A 23,223-nucleotide genomic window follows, 5' to 3' on the forward strand; every position below is an offset into this window, starting at 1 on the left:
AAAAAACTTCCTACAAAGAAAAGCCAAGGCTCAGATGGCTTATTGGTGAATTCTACCAAATCTTTAAAGAAGAATTAACACACTCTTTCACAAACTCTTCCAAAGAGTAGAAGAGGAGAGAATACTTCACAATTCACTCTATGATACCAGTATTACCGTGATACCAAAACCAGACAAAGATATCACAAGAAAACTACACCAATATCCACTATGAATATAGATGTAAAAATTCTCAACAAAATATTAGTGCATCAAACCCAGCAACATATAAAAAGGTTTATATACCATGACCAAGTGGGACTTATCCCAGGAATGCAAGGCTGGTTTAACATAGGAAAGTCAATCAATGTAATATACCATATTAGAAGAATAAGACACAAAAATTACATGATTATCTCAATAGAAAAAGCATTTGACAAAAATATAACACCCTTTCATGATGAAAACATTCAACAAACTAGAAACAGGAGAACTTCTTCAACCTGATGAAGGCCGTTTATGAAAAACCCACAGCTAACATTGTACTTAATGGTGAACAGCTGAAAGTCTTCCGCCTAAAACAAAGATCTCTGCTCTGGTCACTTCTATGCAACATCATATTAGAGGTTCTAGCCAATGCAATGAGGCAACAAAAAGAAATAAAGGGCATCCAGATTGGAAAGGAAGAAGTAAAACTATTCTATTTAGAGATGACATGATCTTATACATAGAAAACCATGAAGAATCCACAAAAAATTATTAGAACTAATAAATGAGTGCAGCAGGGTTATAGGATAAAAGATCAACATACAAAAATCAGTTGTATTTTCTATACACTAGCAATGAACAATGTGAAAATGAAATTAAGAAAACAATTCCACTTATTATAGCATGAAAAAGAATAAATACATAGGAATAAATTTAACAAAAGGAATGTAAGACTTGTACACCAAAAACTACAAAACATTTTTGAAAGAAATTAAAGAAGACATCCCATGTTCATGAATTGGAAAACCAAATATTGTTAAGATGGAAATCCTCCCCAAATTGATCTGCAGATTCAACATAATCCTTATCAAATGCCCAGAAAGCTTGCTTTATTTATTTACTTATTCATTTATTCATTTATTTATTTATTTTTGTAATTGACCATTTGATCCTAAAATTTACATGGAAATGTAAGGGACCCAGAAAATCCAAAACAATCTTGAAAAAGTAGAAAAAGTTCCTTCCTTCCTAATCTCAAAACTTACTACAAAGCTACAGTAATAAAGACAGTGTGGTATTGGCATTGGGATAGATGTTCAGACCAATGGAACAGAATTGAGAGTTCAGAAATAAACCCTTACATTCATGTTTAATTGATTTCAACAAAGATGTCAAGACAATTCAATGGAGAAAAAATAGTATTTTCAACAAATGGTGCCGGAATAACTGGATATCCACATGCAAAAGAATAAAGTTGGACTCCTACCTCACACCACATACAAAAATTAACTCAAAGTAGATCATAGACCTAAATGTAAGAGTTAAAACTATAAAACTCTTAGAAGAAAACATCGGAGTAAATCTTTGTGACCTTGATTAGGCAGTAGTTTCTTAGATACAACACCAAAAGCACAAAAACAATAAAAGAAAAAAATAAACAAACTGAACTTAAAATTTATAACTTTTGCATTTCAAAGGACACCATCAAGAAAGTGAAAAGACAACCCACAGAATGGGAGAAAATATTTTAAAATCATTTATCTGTATATCTAGAATATATAAAGAACTATTACAACTCAATAATAAAAAGACTAATTACCCAATTAAAAAATGAGTATAAGATCTAAATAGACATTTCTCCAAAGAAGATAAACAAATGGCCAATAAACACAGGAAAAACTGTTCAACTTCATTAGTCATTAGGCAAAGACAAATAAAAACCACAGTGAGCTACCACTTCACACGCACTAGGATGGCTGCATCAAAAGGACAGATGGTAAAGTGTCGACAAGGATGTAGAGAAACTGGAACCTTCATGGGTTTGGAAAACAGTTTGCAGTTCCTCAAAAAGTTAAACAGAGTTATCACATGACCCCGTAATTCCAGTCCTAAATATATACCCAAGAGAAATGAAAACATACGTCCACCCTAAATTTTCTACACAAATGTTCATAGCAGCATTATTCATAATAGTCAAAAAGTGTAAACAACCCATGTCCATCAACTGACATGTGGATTAACAAAATGTGCAAAATGTGGTATATCCATACAATAGAGTATTATTCACTTGCTGCAACATGTGAGAACCCTGAAAACATTCTGCTAAGTGAAAGAAGCCAGACAGAAAACATTACATATCATACGATTCCATTTATATAAACTGTCTAGAAGAAGCAAGTCTATAAGATAGAAAGTAGATTAGTGGTGTACTAGGGTCAGGGGCGGGGGGGCGGGGGCACTAATCGGGTAATGGGAAGTGACTTTTAAAGAGTACAGGTTTCTTTCTGGGGTGATAAAAATGTTCTAAAATTGGGGTAATGGTTGCACAATTCCGAATATACTAAAAACCACTGAATTGTACACTGTAAAAGTTTGCATTTTATGGTATGTGAATTACATCTAAATAAGGCTGTTTTTTAAAAAAGCTATACAGCATATTTGTAATATGAAAAACTGAAACAACACAGATGTTCCATGGGCAACTGGTTCAAAAATATCCATAAGGCAGACCACTGTGCAGTCATTAAAAACTTTTCAAAAATACTTAGTGACATGGAAAAATAACTGTACATACACACACATATATACATATAATGAAAAAAGCAGAATGTAAAATAGTAGATATAGCATAATCCTAATTGTATATAAAATACTATATAAATATACCTTTATATATTTAAAATTTTATATATTTAAAGATATATATATATCTTTAAAAGTGGTTAACTAGCTCAAGTGGCAGTATGGTGACTGATTTTATTTTCTGCTTTATATTTTCCTTTATTTTCCAAATAGCCTACACTCAACATATAACTGAAGAATAAATGTTCACTTTCAGATCAGAGGGATTCTATTCAGTGTTGGCCAGAATGAGAGGTGCTGGTCCCACACACTGCAGGCAGGAAAGCACACGGGTACAGTGGTTCTGCAGGGCAGTCAGGAAATACTTCTCTTTCAACCCAGAAACTCCACTTCTGGAAACCTCTCCTAGGGAGATCATTAAGAACAAGCACAAAGACCAGGTGAGAGGGCGTTCGTCACAGCCTTACGTGTAACAATGAAAAGCTGAAAACAACCTACATGTCCAAAAATAGAGGCTTTTTAGTTAAATATGTTATAACTTATCCACACAATGAAATGCTGTACAGCTGGTAAAATGATGCAGAAAAGTATCTATTATCAGGAAAGTGTTTATGATCTGTGTAGCAAAGGGAAAAAACAGGTCACAAAGCAGTATATGTGGAATAATCTCATTTTTATAAAAAAAAAATTCACACATGATAAGTATAGAGAAGATCTGGAGGGAAACACACTAAAATGTGAACAAGTGTTACCTCTGGGTAGACTGGGTGATGGATAGCTTTATGTTCTTTTACTGGCCTGTATTTCTGATTTTTATATAATGCACATGTATTTTGTCTATATTAAGAAAAACAATAGAATAAAATTAGGGCCAGCCCTGTGGCCTAGTAGTTAAGTTTGGCGTGCTACGCTTTGGCGGCCTGGGTTTGGTTCCCAGGCATGGACCTACACCACTATCAGTGGCCATGCTGTGGTGGTGACCCACATAAAAAATAGAGGAAGATTGGCGTGGATGTTAGCTCAGAGTGAATCTTCTTCAGCAAAAAAATAAATAAATAAGATAAAATTATGGGGGAGGGGGTAGGAAGTCAACCCCAGGGACGATTAGAAGCACCACTGGCTACCCAAGCAAAGGAGCAGGATAGGCAGGGCCTTTGGGAGGTGGGGCCATGGGGAGGGTGAGACCATCACAGTCACCAGCTCCTCCCAACCTCAGGTGTATGGGAGGTCAGACTACACAAATCCCCTTCTGTTGATCTGGGAATTATATATTTCAAAGCATTTTTCCATTTTGTCTTATTCATTCTTCTCAGAGCATTATTATCCCCATTATGTAGATAAGAAAAGTGAGACTTAGATTAAATTACTTAAGAATCACAGAATAGAATCAAAGGTTCGCAGGCTATCTGACACTAGACCCTCATCAACAATATCTCCGCTCCAGATGAGAGGTCATGCTCCAACTGCAAGGCGGCAGGAGGAGTATGGATTCTGGAATCCACAGGCCTGGATTTGAACCCCACCTCACTCTTGAAATTTGGTCTCTCTGCAGGGAATGATAATCCCTATAGCACAGGATTGTTGTCTGGACGAAGTGCAATCACGCAGGTAAATGACCGAGCACCATGCCCCCTCTTTGCAGGGCTCGACGAATGCTAACTCAACATGACCCCCCACCTCTCAGGGCAGCTGAAGCCTGAGGCAGCTGTGGCTGTTAGAAAGATTTCCAGATATGGGACTAGTTTCCACTGCCCGGCTCTGGCCCCATCCCCGAGGCCAGAAAAGACAAGTTTTTCTTCCCCCAAGAGCCCTCAACATACGTGAGGCTGGCGCCTCCATCCCTGGAGACTGCTCTTCTCCAAAAAGCCCCATTCCTTCAGTGCTAACCCAACTGATGTGCTCTGGTCCCAAGGCCATCTCCAGTCCACAGTGACTCCGTCACAGAGCGGTCACCTGGCTCCTCCCCAACTGTCCCTTCTCCTCTTCCCCTGCAAGGATCGCCCCCAAGGAGAAAAGGGCATAAAGAGCTCAGGCCTCTTTGACAAGAGGGCTCCCATGTAGAGGAGCCACTGCTGTGGACGTCTGTCATGGACACTCGCCCTCCCTCTGCTTCCCGTGATGGGCCCACCCCTCTTCATCACAGCCTTCATGTGAGGCCTAAGTCAGTCACAGGGCAGGTCATTGGCCACCATAACTGGATCAAGGATGGGAATGTGATCAGCCAGGGCCAACAAGACACAATGAGAATCTGGCTGAGATTTCTGAGACTTACCCCTAACAGAATCAGAGTCTGGAGCTGCTTCAGCCACCTGGAGCCTGAGACATGGGGGAAGGTGAGCTGAAAACAGAGAGAAAGCATCCACGTCTTTGAGCCCTGAATCCCGCTGCCCCTGAAGTCAGATTGGGTTGGGTTTTCTTTCACCTACAGCTGAAAGGGCCCTAACCCACAGATCTTGGCAGAACTTCAAAATGAGTCTTCAGCTTGGGTTGGGAAACACTCTCCATCTAGTGTTTCCCCCTCTGCACATGCCCAAGGCAGGGGCTTTGGCCCCAGCATCAGAAAGACTTGTGGATGGAGTTTTAGCTGCTGACTTGGATTTGCACTTCTGCCTCCATCCTGTGAACAAAATACATTCATTCACTACATCTGCCAAGCAGCTGGCTGGGGCTAGGCAGAGCAGATGACATGGACACCCTGCCACCACTCCATCCCCTCCCCCCTCCTATGTCCCCAGCAGCCATTGCATCTCTCTCGTGGCACTCGCTCCCACTGAGCACACAAGTGGCACCAGATCTTGCCTCTACCACGCCCCTGGAGCTTCTACCAGTCTACGTTAGATGGCTCAAGAGACAAGCCCTGGCCGCCATGCCTGGGCCTGAAGCTGTCAGTTGAGCAAAGGCACCAGCTGGCCCAGAAGACTTCCACCCAAGACCTGAAGAGGGCAGGGGCCTAGGTGTGAGAGTGGACCTGCGCTGCCTACCCCCAGATGCCTCTGGCACAGATGGAGCTTGGCAAGCCAGGAGCCAACCCACCATACCCAGGTTCCCCTGGGACCAGCACACTAACATACCTAAGGATGGAGCCCACTTCACTGATAGCCTGAGAGCCCCCACTGAATGTGTTTCCATTTTCCTGGGGGAAACTGGGGCTGCTCCTGGGAGATAATATTCTAGAATGGAACAATGAGCTTTGAAGCAGAAAAGTAAACCACCTTTCAGGAAACCCATTCCTCAAGTCACCTTGTCAGGAGCCTGGCCTCACCTTGACATACAGTGCTGTTAGAATTAGCCCCTAAGGAGAAAGAGCAGATATACCTTCATTCTCCTTTCTTTTGTATTTCATGGGGGGAACCCCGTGATTAAAGATACACGATTCCTCTGTGGTCTTCAAATGTGACAGACTTTTGGGGATATGACAATACTCAAGTCATAACCACCCAGTAGCTGAAGAATTTCCAACTCAATTTGTTTCAAGCATTTTTCGATACCACCCAGCTGCCCAGGACTGAGCAAAGTGTGGTGGAGAAACACATGAGCAACACCTGATAAAAGCCCCTCATCAGTCAACTGGGTCCCTTGTGCTGATTTATCTAAATTTTGCTCTGGTAGGAGGCCCACAGAACACAGCGAGCAACTCCCAGGTGCCTCTTCCCAAGACATTTTGTCAGTGAATGTTTTAAGTCTTCTGGCCTAAGCTGAGGTCTGTGGGTGTGCAAAGACAGTTTTCAAGCTGGGGAGAGCAAGGCTGAGATCCAAACCTTTCTGGAGACGGGTTCTGTATTTAAAGACTAGTGCTTATAAGCTTGGGGGAACAGGCAACACTTCTGAAAAGCCCCCCTGAGAGCTCTCTGGTCCCTCTGCACTGCCCACTGTAAAAGGGAGGTGTCTCCATTCCTTCCCTGACACTGTACCCTGAGACAGGATGCTCATAACACATGGCAGCCCAGAGAGAGCTCTCGGGCCAGTTTTACACGAGGAAAGCACAAAAGGATGTAACATTTTCCAAAGAGAGGTCGTTATATAATTCACTAACCATGTCCCCACTGCTGTTCTTCATCACGCCTGTGCTCTGAGGAGGTGAGAGGTCCATGAGCTCTGCAGACTCTAGACTAGGGGAGGCCTTAAGGGATCGGGCCCTGGCCTGCGGCCAGGAAGGAAAGTCCAGTCAGAAGAGACAAGCCCTCCTCCCTAGAACCCAATCAAGAGATGGTCTCTCCTCCTCTGCTATCTCCCCTCTTATCAGCCAATGTATTTACCATGTTCCTTATGAAGACAGAGTTGTCTGAGAGTTGTGTGAATTATTCTTGCCTGTTGAAGGAACACTACTTGAATCAACTGATCCATCCCAATGTGAATGGCTTTTTGTGACAAAACCATTAATGTGAACCCAGCTCCAAAGACCTCTAACCTTCTTGGTCAGCCCTGGGCAGGACCAGAGAAGTGCATGATGAAGTATGTCTTAGGCCCCACCTTCAGGCAATCCCCTTAGGGTAACCTCTCCACCTGCCCTGACAACTGGGTACTCCCCATCCTCCAACATCATCAACAACTTCTCCTCCCTAAGCCACACTCCAGGCCTCAAATCTGTGCTCAATCTCCCCCTAAAGATTTCCTTTTAAATGTACTGGTCCCAGGTCTCACATCCTGAGAGCCATACCCTCTGCCAGACAAAGCAAGATACACTAGGGCAACTCTCCCCTCTCCCTGTCACTGGATATCATCTGGGGCTTCTGAAGAGGTCCATCCATGTGGGGTCAAACCCAAGGGAAACAAAAGAATGAAAACAGCTACCCTTTGTTGATCTGCCGGCACGGTGCAAAGAGCTTCATATGTATTCACTCACGGCCTATAACAACCCCATACTCTAGATGCTATTATTATCTCCATTTTATAGATGGAAAAACTGAGCCCCAGTGAGGTGAAAGTAATTTGTCCAAGATCCTATTGCAAATAAGTGACAAAGCTAGAGATCAAACCTGGGCAGTCTGGCTCCAAAACCCCACACTCTTAACCAATGCCTCAGAGGAGCAACTTCAAACCCAGGAGTGAAGGAGGAATAGAGAAAATGGAAGAGGCTCCATTAAGCTCCCCAACATCGTGCCACCTTCTCTACCTGAGCACACACAGGTCAGGCAGCTTGATGGGAAAGTTTCCTATCAAGAACCACCCCTCATCCTGGCCCTGCTCCCACTTTATTGTGTGTCATCGGGCAAGTCCCTTACCCTCTCTGGTACAGTCTCCCCCACTGGAAAATAAGACGTTTGTGTGAGAGATGACTCTGAAGGCCCCATTTAGTCTTTGGAGTCAGTTCTTCTGTGCTTGGGTACCAGGCAATCTGGAAGGGAAGTTTAATACCACACTGCTGTTTCCAGGTTCATGATTTCCCTCCTTTGGGGCACCAATCCCAAGCCTCAGGTCCTATGTGTCCCCTTCATTCACCTGAGTGCAGACTACTTCTTTCTCCCTACACCTTCCAACAGGTTCCAACTGGCTTAGAGACCAAACTCTATGGACATGTCTAATCAGAGGCTTACATGGCCCCCAATCTCTTCTTTTTCCCAGGCGCCTGGCGGCTATGGTCCTCTAGTAACTTCTCACCAATGGAATGTCAGCAGAACTGATGTGTGTTACTTCTGTTCACCGCAGACATCTCTCTTTTCCCCCGTCTACGAGCTGCAACACACCAGCAACCCAGCTTCAGTCACAAAGATGAGGACTGCGCCCTAGCAGATGGGGAAGGAACGGTAAGCTCAGAGAACACAGATGCCCCACCAGCCCTGACCAGTTGGACTATTCCAGGAATGTTACGGGACTTCCCTCACATTGGAGCCAATGCATTTTTGTTCCCTTTGCTACCACAGGGTACACATCAAGGCTATTTATAAAGGCCATCTCTAGGAAGGCAAGCCACTTCCAGCTCCCACTGTCCTAGCTGCAGAAAGTTACCCCATGTCCAGCAGATCTAAGTCCCAAAATAGACAGTGGCCATGTGTCCGCTGTTCCCAAACCTCCCCATTTGGGAAAAGAATATCCAGGCCACTCGGTGTCCTGGAGATTTCATTTGATATCTCAATCTGTATCCCAGAACAAAGTTCTCTACTCACTTGATTAACCCAATACTACCAGAAGCTAAAGAGTTTCATCATTTCTTCTATTCCCATTCTGTTTCTCTACCTAGGTTTAAGAGATAGGAGGAAGGAGGTGGGGAGAGGCGGGGGGAGTTGAGATCCACTTAGGAGCTCCCTGATAAGGGAAATGAACTGAAATGTACCTTCTTTGGGAAAGAGATCCATGTCAGGCTCTGAATGGTGGGATGCCAGCATGCTCTTACAGGTATTCCCCATTATTGGCAGGGAATGACTCTGAATCATCGAAATATGCCCAGTATGTTACCTACAGGCAAAGAAAATGCATCTGCCCACGACAGGCTAAGAGCAAAAGCACCTGGAATCACCCAACCTACGTAACAGTCATCTCAGTAGAAATCCAAGCAAGGGAATTTTTATAAATGTCCTTCAATAATTGAGTACCAATTATGTGCCATACACTGTGCTAAGTTCTGAGGATGCAAACAAACAAAACAAAGAGTTCTTCCTTTAGAGGAACTCACAGACCAGCAGGGGTGTCAGATAATGGCACAACTAATACGAATATGATTTTCACGTAATTCTAATCTACTGCTATGACACTATTGAATATGACTGACTCTGAATGGGTGAGCCTCAGAGGGCTGCAGAGAAGATAGGACATGTGGGCTTGAGGGACAGAGCTTAGAGGAAGACACCTGGGCAAGAAGGTAAGGTGGAGTAACAAGGGAGTGGGGCTGAGAAGAGGAGTATATGTACAAATCTAGAGTGTTCTCTAGTGACCTGAATGTTTTCTACCTGAGGAAACCTTACCTGGCCCAAGCGAGCTCCCATCCACCTGCCAACAGAGCAGAGTGATTAAGATCATGGGCTCTGGAGTTGAAGGCTCTTCAAATTGAGTGCCCCTTCTGCCACCCAGAAGGAGAGCTTGGGCTCTAGAACCAGTCTCTGAGGTCAAGTCCTGGCTCTCCCACTTCCTACCTGTAGGACCCTGGGCAGGTTATCTAACCTCCCTGTGCCTCAGTTTTCTCATCTGTAAAATGGAAAGAATAATAGTGCTTACCTCACAGGGTGGCTGTGAAGATTGACTGAGATCCCCAAATGAAGGGCACAGTGCCTGGCACATAGTAGCCACTGATATCATTCCTAGGAACCTCACCCAGTCTCCTTTCCCTTGTCTGTAAATCAGGAGTTGGGAGGATTAAAGAGACAGTAAAGCCAGAACATGGTGTTGGCCCACAGGAGGCTCTCAGTAACTCAATGATGTCGACTTCTGATACCCAACAGGCCAAGGCTGTGATTACCTGGCGGGCGGGAGGTGCTCCCGGCCGTGGCTGGAAGAGAAGGTGTGCGAGGTCAATGGCACTTCCAGGCTCTAGCTGAAAGCCCTGGTCAAGTCAGGCCTCAGGAAAAGCTTAGGTGACCTGTGAAAGTATGCCTAGAGCAGCATGCCGGTGGCACATGGGAGGGGCATAGGCTGGTGCATGCCCATCCAAAAGGCAGCTGAGCTCAGCTCCCCCTGGTCTTGCCCTGGGGCAATGAGGGGACAGCTCTTCCCTTCTTTCCAAAGAAAGCAGAAAGCAAAGTTTTTAGCTGGATGGTTCTAATTTGAAAATGTGAGCAACTAATTCAAAAGCATTGGAAACACTGAGCCAACTAAACAAACCCTGTCTCAGGGGCCTGCAGGACAGTGGTTCACAACATTCATCTACTCCTTGTCAGCAGCCTTCCCTTGAAAATTTTCAAGGACTTTGATGAAGAAAGAAAAACCAAGAATACTCCTACACAGAGCTAGGATCAAGAGCCTCCCGACCTCCTCAAAAAACTGGCCTGTCTCCGGGCATCTCCATGAATTAGAGGCCCTCCACCCTTGTGGTCCCTCCACCAAATACTTATCCTTCAAGCTAATGTTGACATCATGCTCACTATGTGTCAGGCGCTGTTTTGGGCATTTTACATATACTATCGCATGTAATCCTCATGACAACCCAGTGAGAGCTTGACAGATGGGGAAACTGAGGAACAAAGACATCAGGCCCTGGCATAAGGTCTCATGGCCAGCACAGCCACACGTGACAAAGGCGGGATGGACCCAGGCAGATGGTCCAGTGCTGCTGCTCACAGCCATCGCTGCATGCTGCCTCTCTCCCGGCCAACCCAGGCTCCCGGGGGCTGGGTCCTCCTGGGCGACAGGCCACTTCCTCTAGGCAAAAGCGACCCTTCCCTCTCCCTGCACAGTGTGACTCTGCGTGTGCCTACAGAAATCAGAAACTAGCCAGGGCCGGGTCTCCCAAGAGCCAGCCAGCACGTCCCAAGAGCCAAGTGTCTTAGCCCCATGGCTGGGGACCATACGTCACCCAAGGCCAGACTTGGGGACCGAATCTCCTGTCCTCCCTGCCTGTTTTGCATGGTAGCCACAAGACTAAGCTGGCAGTGCCACCTGCAGACGGTCTGCTACCACCAGGCTGCCTTAGATCCAATACTAAGACCTGAGCTCTTGGTGCTAAACAGGCCCTAGAGCCATCCCCCACCCCCAACTAGCAAACCAACTCCGGACTACCATCCACCAGGCCCCAGGTCAATCAGGTGACTGGAAAGTGCCAGAAGCAGCTTTGCTCTCATCGCAGACTATCATTCCTGGCCCAAAGTGACATGCACACACACCTATCTCCCTTAAGCCTAAGGCACATGAGGTGGCTGAGTGAGCACGAGAGAGAGAAGAGGGCAGCTGTGTGGCACAGACCCCAGCACACTCCAAGGCTCAGACAGAGGCAAACCCAGGCCAGGCGCTCTCAGGACCCCCTGAGACAGCCTCAAAGGACTGTGCCCATTAAACCGCCAGAGTGACAGTATCTTTTCCCAACCCACAGGGATGTTCAGAAGATTAATTAGATGAAGCTGGCAGTACTCGAGGCTCCCCAGGGAACTGGGTGAATATGCCGCCCCCATCAAAAAGCTCTCGGTGTTTGTTCAACATTGCACAGCACAACCAAGTCAAACAGCTGGCAGCACACAAGTGGCCAGCTCACTGCTGTTCTGGAGGGTCAACCCACGAGGAGCCTTGGCCTCTGTGCCAGCCACAGTCAGTCACAATGCACAGTTTGCACAGTAGGTGGCAGGAAGGAGAGGAGCTGCTTCAGATGGTTCTCTTCTCACCGTGGCCTTTAAAAGTCCTACTCAAAGTGTCTCTCCTCCTCCAGGAAGCCTTCCTGGCCCTGCTGGCCTGCAGTGACCTCTCCCGCCTCTGAAAAGCTATTACCCAGGCCCGGCCTTTACCATTTGCTGCCTTGTTTGGAGCTGAGGTTTTTTTGTGTGTGTGTGTGAGGAAGATCAGCCCTGAGCTAACATCCGTGCTAATCCTCCTCTTTTTGCTGAGGAAGACTGGCTCTGAGCTAACATCTATTGCCAATCCTCCTCATTTTTCTCCCCAAAGCCCCAGCAGATAGTTGTTTGTCATAGTTGCACATCCTTCTAGTTGCTGTATGTGGGACGCCGCCACACATGGCTTGACAAGCGGTGCATCGGTGCGCGCCCAGGATCCCAACCCGGGCCGCCAGTAGCAGAGCACGCGCACTTAACCGCCAAGCCACGGGGCCGGCCCCTGGAGCTGAGATTTTAAACTATCATTCAGTATGTGCCAGGTACTGTGTCCAGTGCTTTACATACATTATATGACTTACTCCTCACAACTCTATCAAATGGATGTGATTAAACCCATTTCACAGATGAGGAAGCAGCAACCTGAAAAGGTCAAATCACGTGCGTGTCCTGCCTCTCTGTCATTTCCATGGATTGTGTTCTCTCACATTAGATGACAAACTCCTTCCTGGCCATCAGGGTGATGTTGCCCTTCCCTTCTATCCCCTAAACCCCTAGGCACACAGTTAAACACTGGATGACTGACTGTCACAGGGACTGCCATATATAGCAACACTTAGCCTTAATTAACCCAGAGGCGGCATTAATGAATAAAAATGTGCTCAGCCACGTGGCCAATTGGTCACGTGACAAGAATCCCTGTATATGCTGTACAGCATCTTAATTACCAAGAAAAGTCCTTGCATATTACTTACCAGGAAACTTGGCCGAAATGTTTTTCCTTCATTCCCTTCGCTGATAACTGAAGAACTGACACTCTGAGGAAACACCGTGTTTCTGGGCTTAAAATTATCCAACGCGTGCAGTGGGGCCGACCCCAGTGGCCTTGCTGGGAGTTGCCAGGGTTAAGCACCAGCCAAGGGCACAGGGGTGAACTGTAGGCTCCAGGCAGGCTCTGCTGGCTCCAAAGAGCGTGACCCCGAGGGACACCCTCCACGGGAGAGAAGGCGCAGGCTCACCTTTGGTGGCGTAGGCTTCTGCAATCATCCGCAGCCTGTAAGGAGGGACAGCAGTCAGCGGCAAGTCATCGAGGCCCACCCGGGCGTAAATGTTGAGAGCTTCTTTATAATCTCCTTCCACGTAATTCAACTTGGCCATGATCAGATTGGATTCTTGTAGGAATTCTGACTAGAAGGAAAAGGAGAGAAAACAACATTTTCCTACGATATTATGTGCGATGCTCTCTCAGGGCCCAGCCACCTGCTGCTGCAAAGCCTGGTGGCTCTGCACATAAAAACGTGTGCGCAAATGTTCACAGCAGGATTGTTCACAAGAGCCCCAAAGTGGAAACAACTCAAAAGTCTGTCCATCAACTGATGAGTGGGTAAGCATAACGTGGTCTGGCCACAATGGAATATTATTCAGCCATAATAAAGAAGTACTGACCCATGCTACCACATGGGTGAACCACAAAAACACTGTGCCAGGTGAAAAAAAGTCAGTCACAACAAGCTACATATTGCATGCTTCCATTCATACGAAATGGCCAGAATGGTCAAATCTACAGAGGCGGAAAGTAGATTAGCATTCGCCTAGGGCTGGGAGGATGAGGGAATGGGAGGAGACTGCTAATGGTTATGGGTGTATTTTTGGGGTGATGAAAAATGTTCTAAAATTGAGGTAATGGTTGCACAACTCTGTGAATATACTAAAAACCATTGAATTGTACACTTTAAATGGGTAAATTATATGGCATGTGAATTATATTTCAATAAAGCTGCTGCAAAACAAAAACCCTGAGGCTCCCCTCAGGCCCTTGAGCTGGGCTGGGCCAAGAATGAAAGGAATGCTTTATGAACAAAACGTATAAGCACCTGCCTCAAAGAAGGACATCCTGCTGGGTCCTGCCCACCGTACTGGGGGTGCACCCCACGCCTGTAACCCAAATAACTCGAGGAGAGAGGCTTTCTAAATTGGTGCAAAATCAAGATTTGCCTTCTTTCCAGGGGTGACCTTTTCTCACCGAGCCATTCCAGCTCGTTAAGGTGACTGACCCCTGGTCCCCTCCCCAGAGGCTGCAAGCTCTAACAGTCCTGTGACGGGCTCTCCTTCCTCTCCAGTCAGGAGAGGTTGGCTTCCGCAGTCCACACCCGCCAGCCTCACCCTCTCCCCTTCTCCCACCCCGCGCTCATCAGCAGCGAAGAAGAGGCGACCCAGCCATCTATATAAGGAAACAGACTTATCAGCCTCTCCAGGCCTTCTCTCTGGAACCCAAGCTATACAAGGCTAGAGTTTTCAGTTTATGGAAGCACGCCAGGGAGCTGCACTGTTCTGTAATCTATAGCTATGACGGGCTGGGCCACCCCTAGGTAACCAGCCAGAACATGGCGAAGCAGCTAGTTGATTCAAGGTGGCCAGCTTCCAGGCATCTCTTGAAAGGGAGCGGGGGCAACAGGCAGCACTGGGGAGGATGGCAGAACGGGCAGAGGGGACTGCAGGGAACAACAAGGTTTTATGAGTGGCCTAAGGGAGAAGCAGCAGTGCAAGAAATGAGAATTATATTTGCAAATAAAAATCCAAGCAGACTTAAGAAAAAAAGAGTTGTGAGAAAAAGCACCCACCACAGGGGTTCTTTACCCGGGTGGGGACAGGGCAGGCTTGGGTATTTTGAAAAGGCTTCCCTCCTTCCGCCAGGCCTCCAGCACTGAGAACCATGGGCTTAAAAGCAAACTGAAGGGGGAGGGGGAGGGGAGTTAGTGTTTGGTTCTGGAGATGGATGGTGATGACGGTTACACCACAATGTGAATATACTTAATGACACAGAACTGTACACTTAAAAATGGTTATAACGGTAAATTTAATGTATATTTTATTACAAGAAAAAACAGTTCAAAAAATTTTTTAAATTAAAAAAAAAGCAAACTGAAGGGCCAGATGGAAAATATGCAGGAGTCTGAAGAAAATGACAAGTGTAGAGGCACAGTATGGACGCAATGGGAGAGCCTTGCTGGGCAAGTCTGATCTGCGGCCTCAAGCACAGGAGGAAACAGCTCGGCCAAGGCCACTGGGCTGCGGGTGGGGGGAGAACAGCTCCGGCACGGTGCCCGTGCCGTGCTCACGATAAGCAGTTTTCTTGACTTGAATCAGAAGCAGGTCTCCTGACTCGTAGTCCAGGCTCTTTCTGCCACAACACACTGCTCCCTTGCTCTGGCCCTTCCAGCCTCAATCCACTTGTGTTTGCACAATATCTGTCTGCACAGGGCTTTAGTGAGCTCCCAGCCAGAAGACACACTGACTTCAGGTCAAGAAGAGAAGAAGTTTCCCATTAGCCAGTGTACTGGGCCAGCACACCCATGCAAAAGCTGTGACTTTGGAACATTCTTTATAAGGTTGAGGAAGCTAAGAAAGGGAAATAGGAGAAAAATTTTCCAGGTAGAACCAACAAAACTGCAGTAAATGACATGTATCTAGCACTGTGTAGTTGTGAAAGAACTCTCACATCTGAGCCCCAAAACGACCCTGAGCTAAGTTTACTTACCGACAAGAAATGTGAAGCTCAGAGAGGTTAAATAACTTCCCCAAATCACACAGCTTATAAGTCCAGAACTAGAATACAAACTCAGGAATTCTAACTTGAAATTCAACATTCTTACTACCGCTTTGGGTTATAGAGGATGGAGTGCAAAAACTACCAGCTCCTGGTAAAATAAAAGGTTAATTTTTTCAAAATGAAGTTAGAGGGGTTAGGAGTGGGAAAGAAACTAGCCTTTCTCCCCTGACACACAGTCACACCCTCACACCTCCTGGAGGGACACTTGAGTCTGACCGGCTGTCACTGAGAGCTGTGGCCCCATGTGCCCATTGTCCCTCCACCCTTTCCCACTGATCAAGACCCACTAGTGTCATGGAGACAACTGTTCTCTAACTTTGGAGGACAGTGTAGCAATGCCCTTTGAAAGAAACTGAACAGGGAAGAGAAAATACTTGGTTTACTTGGTTTTTAAAGCCTGAAATGCAGCATCACGTCCTTCAGAATGTGGGCTTCCTATGTTAAAGTGATGCTCTCACACCAGCCTCTGAGGGGCCACCAGGGGCTGCATCCAGGGGAGACAAACATACACAAAGGAGGCTCTCTGTCAGGGTTTCCAGAAGCCTGTGGCTACATAACAGACAGACACTAACACTAACATTCAAATGTTGAGAAGTCTTCCCAATCCAAGCCCTCAGTCCCACCAGGGCCAAGGAGGTGACCAGATGACAAAGAGGAAGGACATCTCAGAATGGAAGTTCACAGGCTTGGAATATGTAGGAGCTGGGAGGGTCCAAGCTTACCCTCCAATAGCCCATCCCATTCAAACCTACAGAAACTAAGCCCTAGAGAGGGAAGTGACCTCCTCGGGGTTGCACAGCAATTTGGGAATAGGCACGAGTTTCCAATACAGATACGAAAGGTAAAGCCAAGGAAAACATGGCTTCTCTGGGGGAAATGTACACAAGCAGGAAGTCCAAGGAAGTAGCCCCAGAGGATTCTGAGACGGGAAGAAAGGAAAACGAAAGAGAAATCATCAAGGTTAAAAGGTCAGAGATACAACTCAATAACAACAACAAAACCAACCCAACTGAAAAATGGGCAAAGAACTTGAATAGACATTTCTCCAAAGAAGATATACAAATGGCCAATAAGCACATGAAAAGATGCTCAATTAATCGTTAGGGAAATGCAAATCAAAACTACCATGAAATACCACTTCAAAACTATTAGGATGGCTGCTATCAAAAAAAAAAAAAACAGAAAATAAAATTTAAAATGCTGGCAAAGATTAGGGGCTGGCCTGGTGGCGTAGTGGTTAAGTTTGTGCGTTCCACTTCTGGTGGCCCAAGGTTCACAGGTTCGGATCCCGGGCACAGACCTACGCACTGCTCATCAAGCCATGCTGTGGCGGTGTCCCATATAAAGTAGAGGAAGATGGGCACGGATGTTAGCCCAGGGCCAGTCTTCCTCAGCAAAAAAGAGGAAGACTGGCAACTGGTGTTAGCTCAGGGCTAATCCTCCACACCAAAAAAAAAAAAAAAAAGTTGGCAAGGATGTGGAGAAATTGGAACCCTGTGCACTGCTGGTGAGAATGTTAAGTGGTGCAGCTGCCACGGAAAATAGTATGGTGGTTCCTCAAAATATTAAATATAGAATTACCATATGATTTAGCAATTCCACTTCTAGGCATATACCCAAAAGAATTGAGGGCAGGATCTCGAAGAGATATTTGTAAACCCACATTCATAGCAGCATTATTCACAAGAGGCAAAAGATAAGAGCAACCTAAGTGTCCATTGACAGATGAAAGGAAAAACAAAATGTGGTACATACATACATACAGTGGAATAATAGCCTTAAAAAGGAAGGAAAATCTGACACATGCCACAACATAGATGAGCCTTAAGGACATTATGCTAATGAAATAAGCGAGTCACAAAAAGAAAAATACTGTATGATTCCACTTATATAAGGTACTTAGATCAGTCAAAATCATAGAGACAGAACGTAGAATGGGGGTCGCTGGGGCTGGGGGGAGGGGAGAATGAGGAGTTACTAATGGGCACAGAGTTGCAGTTTTGCAAGATGAAACAGTTCTGGAGACGGATGGTGGTGCTGGCTGCACAATACTGTGAATGTACTTAATGCCACTGAACGTGTACACTTATAAATGGCCAAATGGTAAACTGTAAGTTATGTACCTTTTATCACAATTGAAAGAAAGAAAGAAGGAAGGAGGAAGGGAGGGAAGGAAGAAGAAAAAGTCAGAGCTTCAAAAGTTCACTGAAGACTGCCCATCCTCAATAGAAAATACATCCTAAAAACAAAGGAGCCTTCTAAAGAAGCTGATGGAAATGGGACTTCAGGAAAGCAGTAAGAGCCAGAGAGAGTAAGTGAGCTCACGGGGTGGGTGGGGAGGGGGCCGGGGAAGCGAAGGCGAGATGAAAGGGGATTCAAAAGAAGCAGGAAAGGAAAGCCATGTGAGAGGGAAAGCTGAGTATCAATAGAGACTAGAAAACAGGCTAGATGAATAGAAGGGCAGCGCTGAAGGTCTCCTGTGCCCTGAGGATTAGGGTCATTGCTCAGGGAAGGGCTGTCCTGGTTCCCTCCCACACAAAGCTACCAGGCCTGCTGTCCTCAGCATGAAACCCCACATGGCTCTGGGCGGAGCAGCCTGGGACATTCACAAGCCATGTATTTTAGGCAGGAAATTGTGCGCTAAGTGATACTCCTGATTAACTTCTCTCTTTTCTAGAGTGGGACAAGATATCAGGTTGAGCTCTGCGCTACATACAACAGCTTTATTCCAAGCACCTGGCGAAGATTAGTGCCATTTTTCAAGAGAATGTCTCACTAAAGACTCTCAGTAGAGAGACCTTATTGGACCCCACAGCCAGCCTAGAGGCTGACACAGTCACACAGAGAGCTAGCCTGCTTCTGAGAAGACAAGACATGGCAGTGTGCAGATGTGCTCTGAACATCGCCCAGTTCATCCCTGGGCATCCTTCCAACTACACACTGCCCTGAGGAGGTGGAGCCAGCATCTCCCCACTGTCCCCCCTCATCCCCCAGACCCATGCTACCTTGAGGTTCCCTCGGTCCAGGGCGGCGGTCAGATGCTTGCGGACCTCAGTCAGCTGGGGCCTGGGGCCTCGGGGACTGGCCCCCTGCCGCAGGGGGTGTTCCTTCAGGTACTGCTCCAGCTTCGACTCCCCGAGGAGGAGTTCTGCCATGTCATCTACAAAGAACAAAGTGAGAAGCTAAATGGGAGCCAGGAATGGTCTGTGTGCTGGGAAGCCCCAAGGACTTCAGAACCACACCCTGCTCCATGCCCCCAGCAAGGCCCTTCTGGAACTTCATGACCTTGGATGGAGTCTAAGTAGGCACCATCTTACAGTGAATTCAGTTCATTAGTAAAGAACATTCCAGTAGTATGTACTCAAACAGCCGGTGGCTAAAGCATTCAGTCATTCCTTTGTCACACATTTATTGAATCTAGAAAGATGGATACATATTAACACGGAGAGAGCTCAAGTTCAGTAGAAAAAACACAAAGATGTCTTATGTTTTATTCCATATAATCTTTACAAAACACATACAAAACCCAAATACTATATATTTTCCAAAAGTGATTCAGTGAAATCTCCTAGCTTTTTTGTGTTCTATGGCCTTATACACGGATATGAGCTGATGAAATATCTTGTACTATCAGATTCTTAGAAAGAATTTGTGTCAAAATGACCTCAATGCATGCAATCGGTTTCTGCCTAAAAATCAAACCTATACAGACACTGATACTTGGGAATGTTCGTATGGACGTTTTACTCCTAAGAGTATGCTACTTACAGTTATAACTTTGTTAATGTCTGTGTTGGCTTGTTAATTAGAATAAAAAGTTCACTCCAGGAGCAGCTCTGTGGAATCCACTCATCTAGATATTCTGAATAAACCCAGAACAATTCACACACCAGCCTGAGCATGGTCTATTTTTTCTGTGATGGGACAGAACATAATTGTATTAAAATATAAGAGCAGTTTTAAAAGGTCTGGAAGGATATACCTCAAATCCATGATTGCAGTGACCGCTGGGGGCAGGAGAGGGGGACCTCAGCTGGTGTTAGTCGCCAAAATGGACTTGAGCTTTATCTTTAATATTCCAGTCCCAGAAAAGGGAACAGATTTGCCTATTATTTGTGCAATCTAAAATTAACTCAAAAAATAATCACGGACGACCCACTGAGATTCTGGGTGGTAGGTCCATTGAAGGCCGAGAGCTATAAGAAGAGGCTTTCCAAGTCCTCTGGCTAGTGACCTACAGCTGCCGAATCTGTAGCTCTCAGCAGCACCTTTGTCTGTGAACTGGGAAGCCTAAAACAATCTTTTAGAGATGAGACCAGGGTCCTGGGAAGAGCCAAGCAACACCAACACAGGGCTGAGTTAAGTTATTGAACACAAGGGTTCTGCAGTTGTCCAAGAAGAAAAAGCAAGTCGCCTACCAGATGAGAACATCAGGCGGGACCCACAGCAGCGTTCCACACCAGAAGACAAGGAAGTGATGTCTGCAGAGGGCACAGGCACACAAAGCATAACGCAAGTGGACCGGACCCAGCCGTAATACCAGTCAGGTACGTCAGGGACAAAGGCGACAAGCAGCATCCTCCCAGGAGCATGAGCCCTTCTTCAGAAAGAAATCCAGCTAATCAACAACTGCAGGACTCAAGGATGAAGGACGTGTAGGCAAAGGCCTGACTGAGTATCAGAGCGTTGACATACAGAACACTAAACGCTACAGAACTACAGTCACAGAACAGGATATGACGTCATAAACCAACACAATGCAAAAGCAATATATCAAAAATTGGGAGGCGCTTCAGAGGGCCAAGTCCTCATCTTTCAAAAAACTGTAATATATGTTTAAAGAAAAAAAAACATGATTCTAATCTTTTTTAAATTTTATCAGACTCAGGAAATGATGTCATGTGGTGAAGCGTTTATTTGGAGCTCAAGGATTCCTTTAGATTCCCTTTGGTTTCTTTTTTCCCATTAGTACTTATTAACACTTTATTTTTTAAATAGAGCACAACTGTCCAATAGAAATATATGCAAGTCACAGGTTATTTTTAAAGTTTTAGGAGCTATATTAAAAAAGAAAAAAGTAACAGGTGAAATTAATTTTAATAATATATTTTATTTAACTTAATATATCCAAAATATTATCAGTTTAATAAGTAATCAATATTTTTAAATTATTGAGATATTTTACATTCTTTTTTCATATTAAGTTTTCCCAATTTAGTGTGTACTTTACACTTATAGCACATCTCAATTCAAACCTGCCCCATTTCAAGTGGTCCAGAGCTACACCAGGCTAGTGGCTATCGTATGGGACAGGAGTATGACCACTATTGATAAATGTACGTCTGTTTATCTTTATATCTGTCCATGTCCCTAGAAAGATGTCTAGGATGAGTATTACTTAAGAGTAAATGATAGGAATTTGTAAATGATAGGATTTGGGATAATTTTTTAACTCTCATCTTTGTCATTTGAATTACTTTTATTGAACAGAATCATTTTATATTACTTTTAGAAAAAACTGTAACTCTTCTTTAACAATTGGAAGTATATATGCAGGGACATTAATAGTGGTTACTTCTGAGTAGTGAGACTATCAGTATACACTGAATTCCCTTTCAGTATATTTTAAATTTCCAAAAAATAAAATGGGATTCAGGGTCCTAGATTTAAATCCCAGTTTGTCACTGTGACTTTGGCCCTAGGATTGAACCTCAGGGCTTTGGGGGGCAATTCTAAGAAAGCCCCTCTGTATGCCTGAGCTGAGGACTCCTCTCTCCCCATTATTCCACATTATTCCACATTATTCCCCGCCCCTCCGCTCACCTCCCTGCTGCGGGCTCCTCTGACCTTGCATCTGGAAAGGGCTGCCCTGAGCAGCATCCTACCACAAGAAAGGACCATAGATCAGGACTTCTGCTCCCTCTTTCTGGCTGTGGGACAGGGGGCATATTACTTACCCTCTTGAAGCATCAATTCCCCATTTATAAAATGGGGACAATACCACAACCACAGCAAAACTGTGGAGTTGAGCTAATGAGTTCTCGGGGGGAAACGCTGTGACCTGGAGTGACCACACCTCTCAACTGTGCCTTACAGGATGAGTAGGCTCTGGACTAGCAAACAATACAGGGAAGGGCAAACCAGGCTGGGGGAGCATAAGAAAGGTGCAAAGGCTAGGGAAGTATGTTGAACCGAGTGGCCCGGGAGTGGGGTGGGGGTGAGTGAGAAAAAGAGCACGGAGACTCAGCGAAGAGCAGAAAGTGGGGATTTAATGGTTCTCTCTCCCCCCGCCTCCCTACTCAGCCCCACCACCACAGGATGACTTCCAAATCCCTTGGCATGGAAAACAGGTCCTGGTCAAGTTCTCTGCATGCATGTGCCAGCCCGGTCCACTCCTCCAAGCCTCTGGAATGCTCTGGAATGCTGAGAGCACCATTCAGCATTACTTGGTAAACACCTACTAATCTTTCAAGCACCACTGATCTCTCCCCACTTATGCCCCATCCCAAGCCACCACCAGCTGCCCCAGGAACCTCGAGCACCCTAACCTAGGTGTTTATATATCTGTCTGCCCCTTCTAGACTGTGAGGAGAGGCATGAAGGAAGCACCTGTGTGTTCTTTATTTTTGAGTCCCAGGGTGGAACACAACACCTGGCACAGAGTCAGTGCTCGATAAATGGTGAATTAACTCAACGACAGGCCGAGGCACTTGGACTGCACGTGCCACAGTTTTGCCAGAATCTGCCAGTTGTCCCCAAATATTCATTCTCCCCTTCTTCCTTTATATTAGAACCCCCAAGTTTTATCAGTGCACACAGCTGCTGGGTGCAAGACTGTAACTCCCCAGGCGCCCTGGGAGCTAGATGCTGCCACGTGACTAAGCTATGGCCAACAGGATGCCAGCAGAAGTGTTACATGCAGCTTCCGGGCTGTGCCCTTAGAGGGAACGGGCTTGCCCTCCAGCTCCTCTTCACCCTACCCCACCAGCTGGAATGTGGCTGTGCTGATGGAAAATGGCCCATCCATCCTAGATCATGAGATGGAAGCCATCTACTGAGGACGGCAGAGCAACACAACATAAGGAGCCTTGTCTCCAACACCCAGGAGCTGCCGCCAAGCCCTGGGCTGTTGATGATCAATTATTACATGAGAGAGAAACATTAACTTCTACCTTATTCTTGCTTAAGTCACTGTTATTCTGACCTTTGTCACACGGGCCAAACTGGTATCCTAACTAGATCTGCCAGACACGAGACAGGCTTCAAGTTGAGAACCACTGTCTGAGAACTCCTTACCAACACGCATCCTGGGTTCACTTGTTTCTAAACAGAATTCCGCAGAACCCAACTGAGAGCTTAGGTAAAACTCCCAGACTCTTCACCTCTTCTATTTCATTGGTTTTACATCCTGGGCTTGCAAAAACGTGTAAGGGCCACATA

At 45.7% G+C, this 23,223-nt stretch overlaps 1 protein-coding gene across 5 annotated transcripts in view; it reads right to left on the reverse strand.

Annotated features, from left to right (window-relative positions):
* TTC7B (tetratricopeptide repeat domain 7B) overlaps window positions 1-23,223 on the reverse strand; it is a 253,328-nt gene that overhangs the window by 211,167 nt on the left and 18,938 nt on the right. For all 5 annotated transcript variants that reach the window (XM_058567546.1, XM_058567542.1, XM_058567543.1 and 2 more), the window contains exons 2-3: window positions 18,789-18,943; window positions 13,193-13,361 (exon numbers count right to left, since the gene is read on the reverse strand). In XM_058567546.1, coding sequence (XP_058423529.1) covers window positions 13,193-13,361; window positions 18,789-18,943 — 324 coding nt within the window. The remainder of the gene's footprint in view (window positions 1-13,192; window positions 13,362-18,788; window positions 18,944-23,223) is intronic.

Source organism: Diceros bicornis, chromosome 24, assembly GCF_020826845.1.
Source record: "Diceros bicornis minor isolate mBicDic1 chromosome 24, mDicBic1.mat.cur, whole genome shotgun sequence".
Taxonomy (NCBI): Eukaryota; Metazoa; Chordata; class Mammalia; order Perissodactyla; family Rhinocerotidae; genus Diceros; species Diceros bicornis.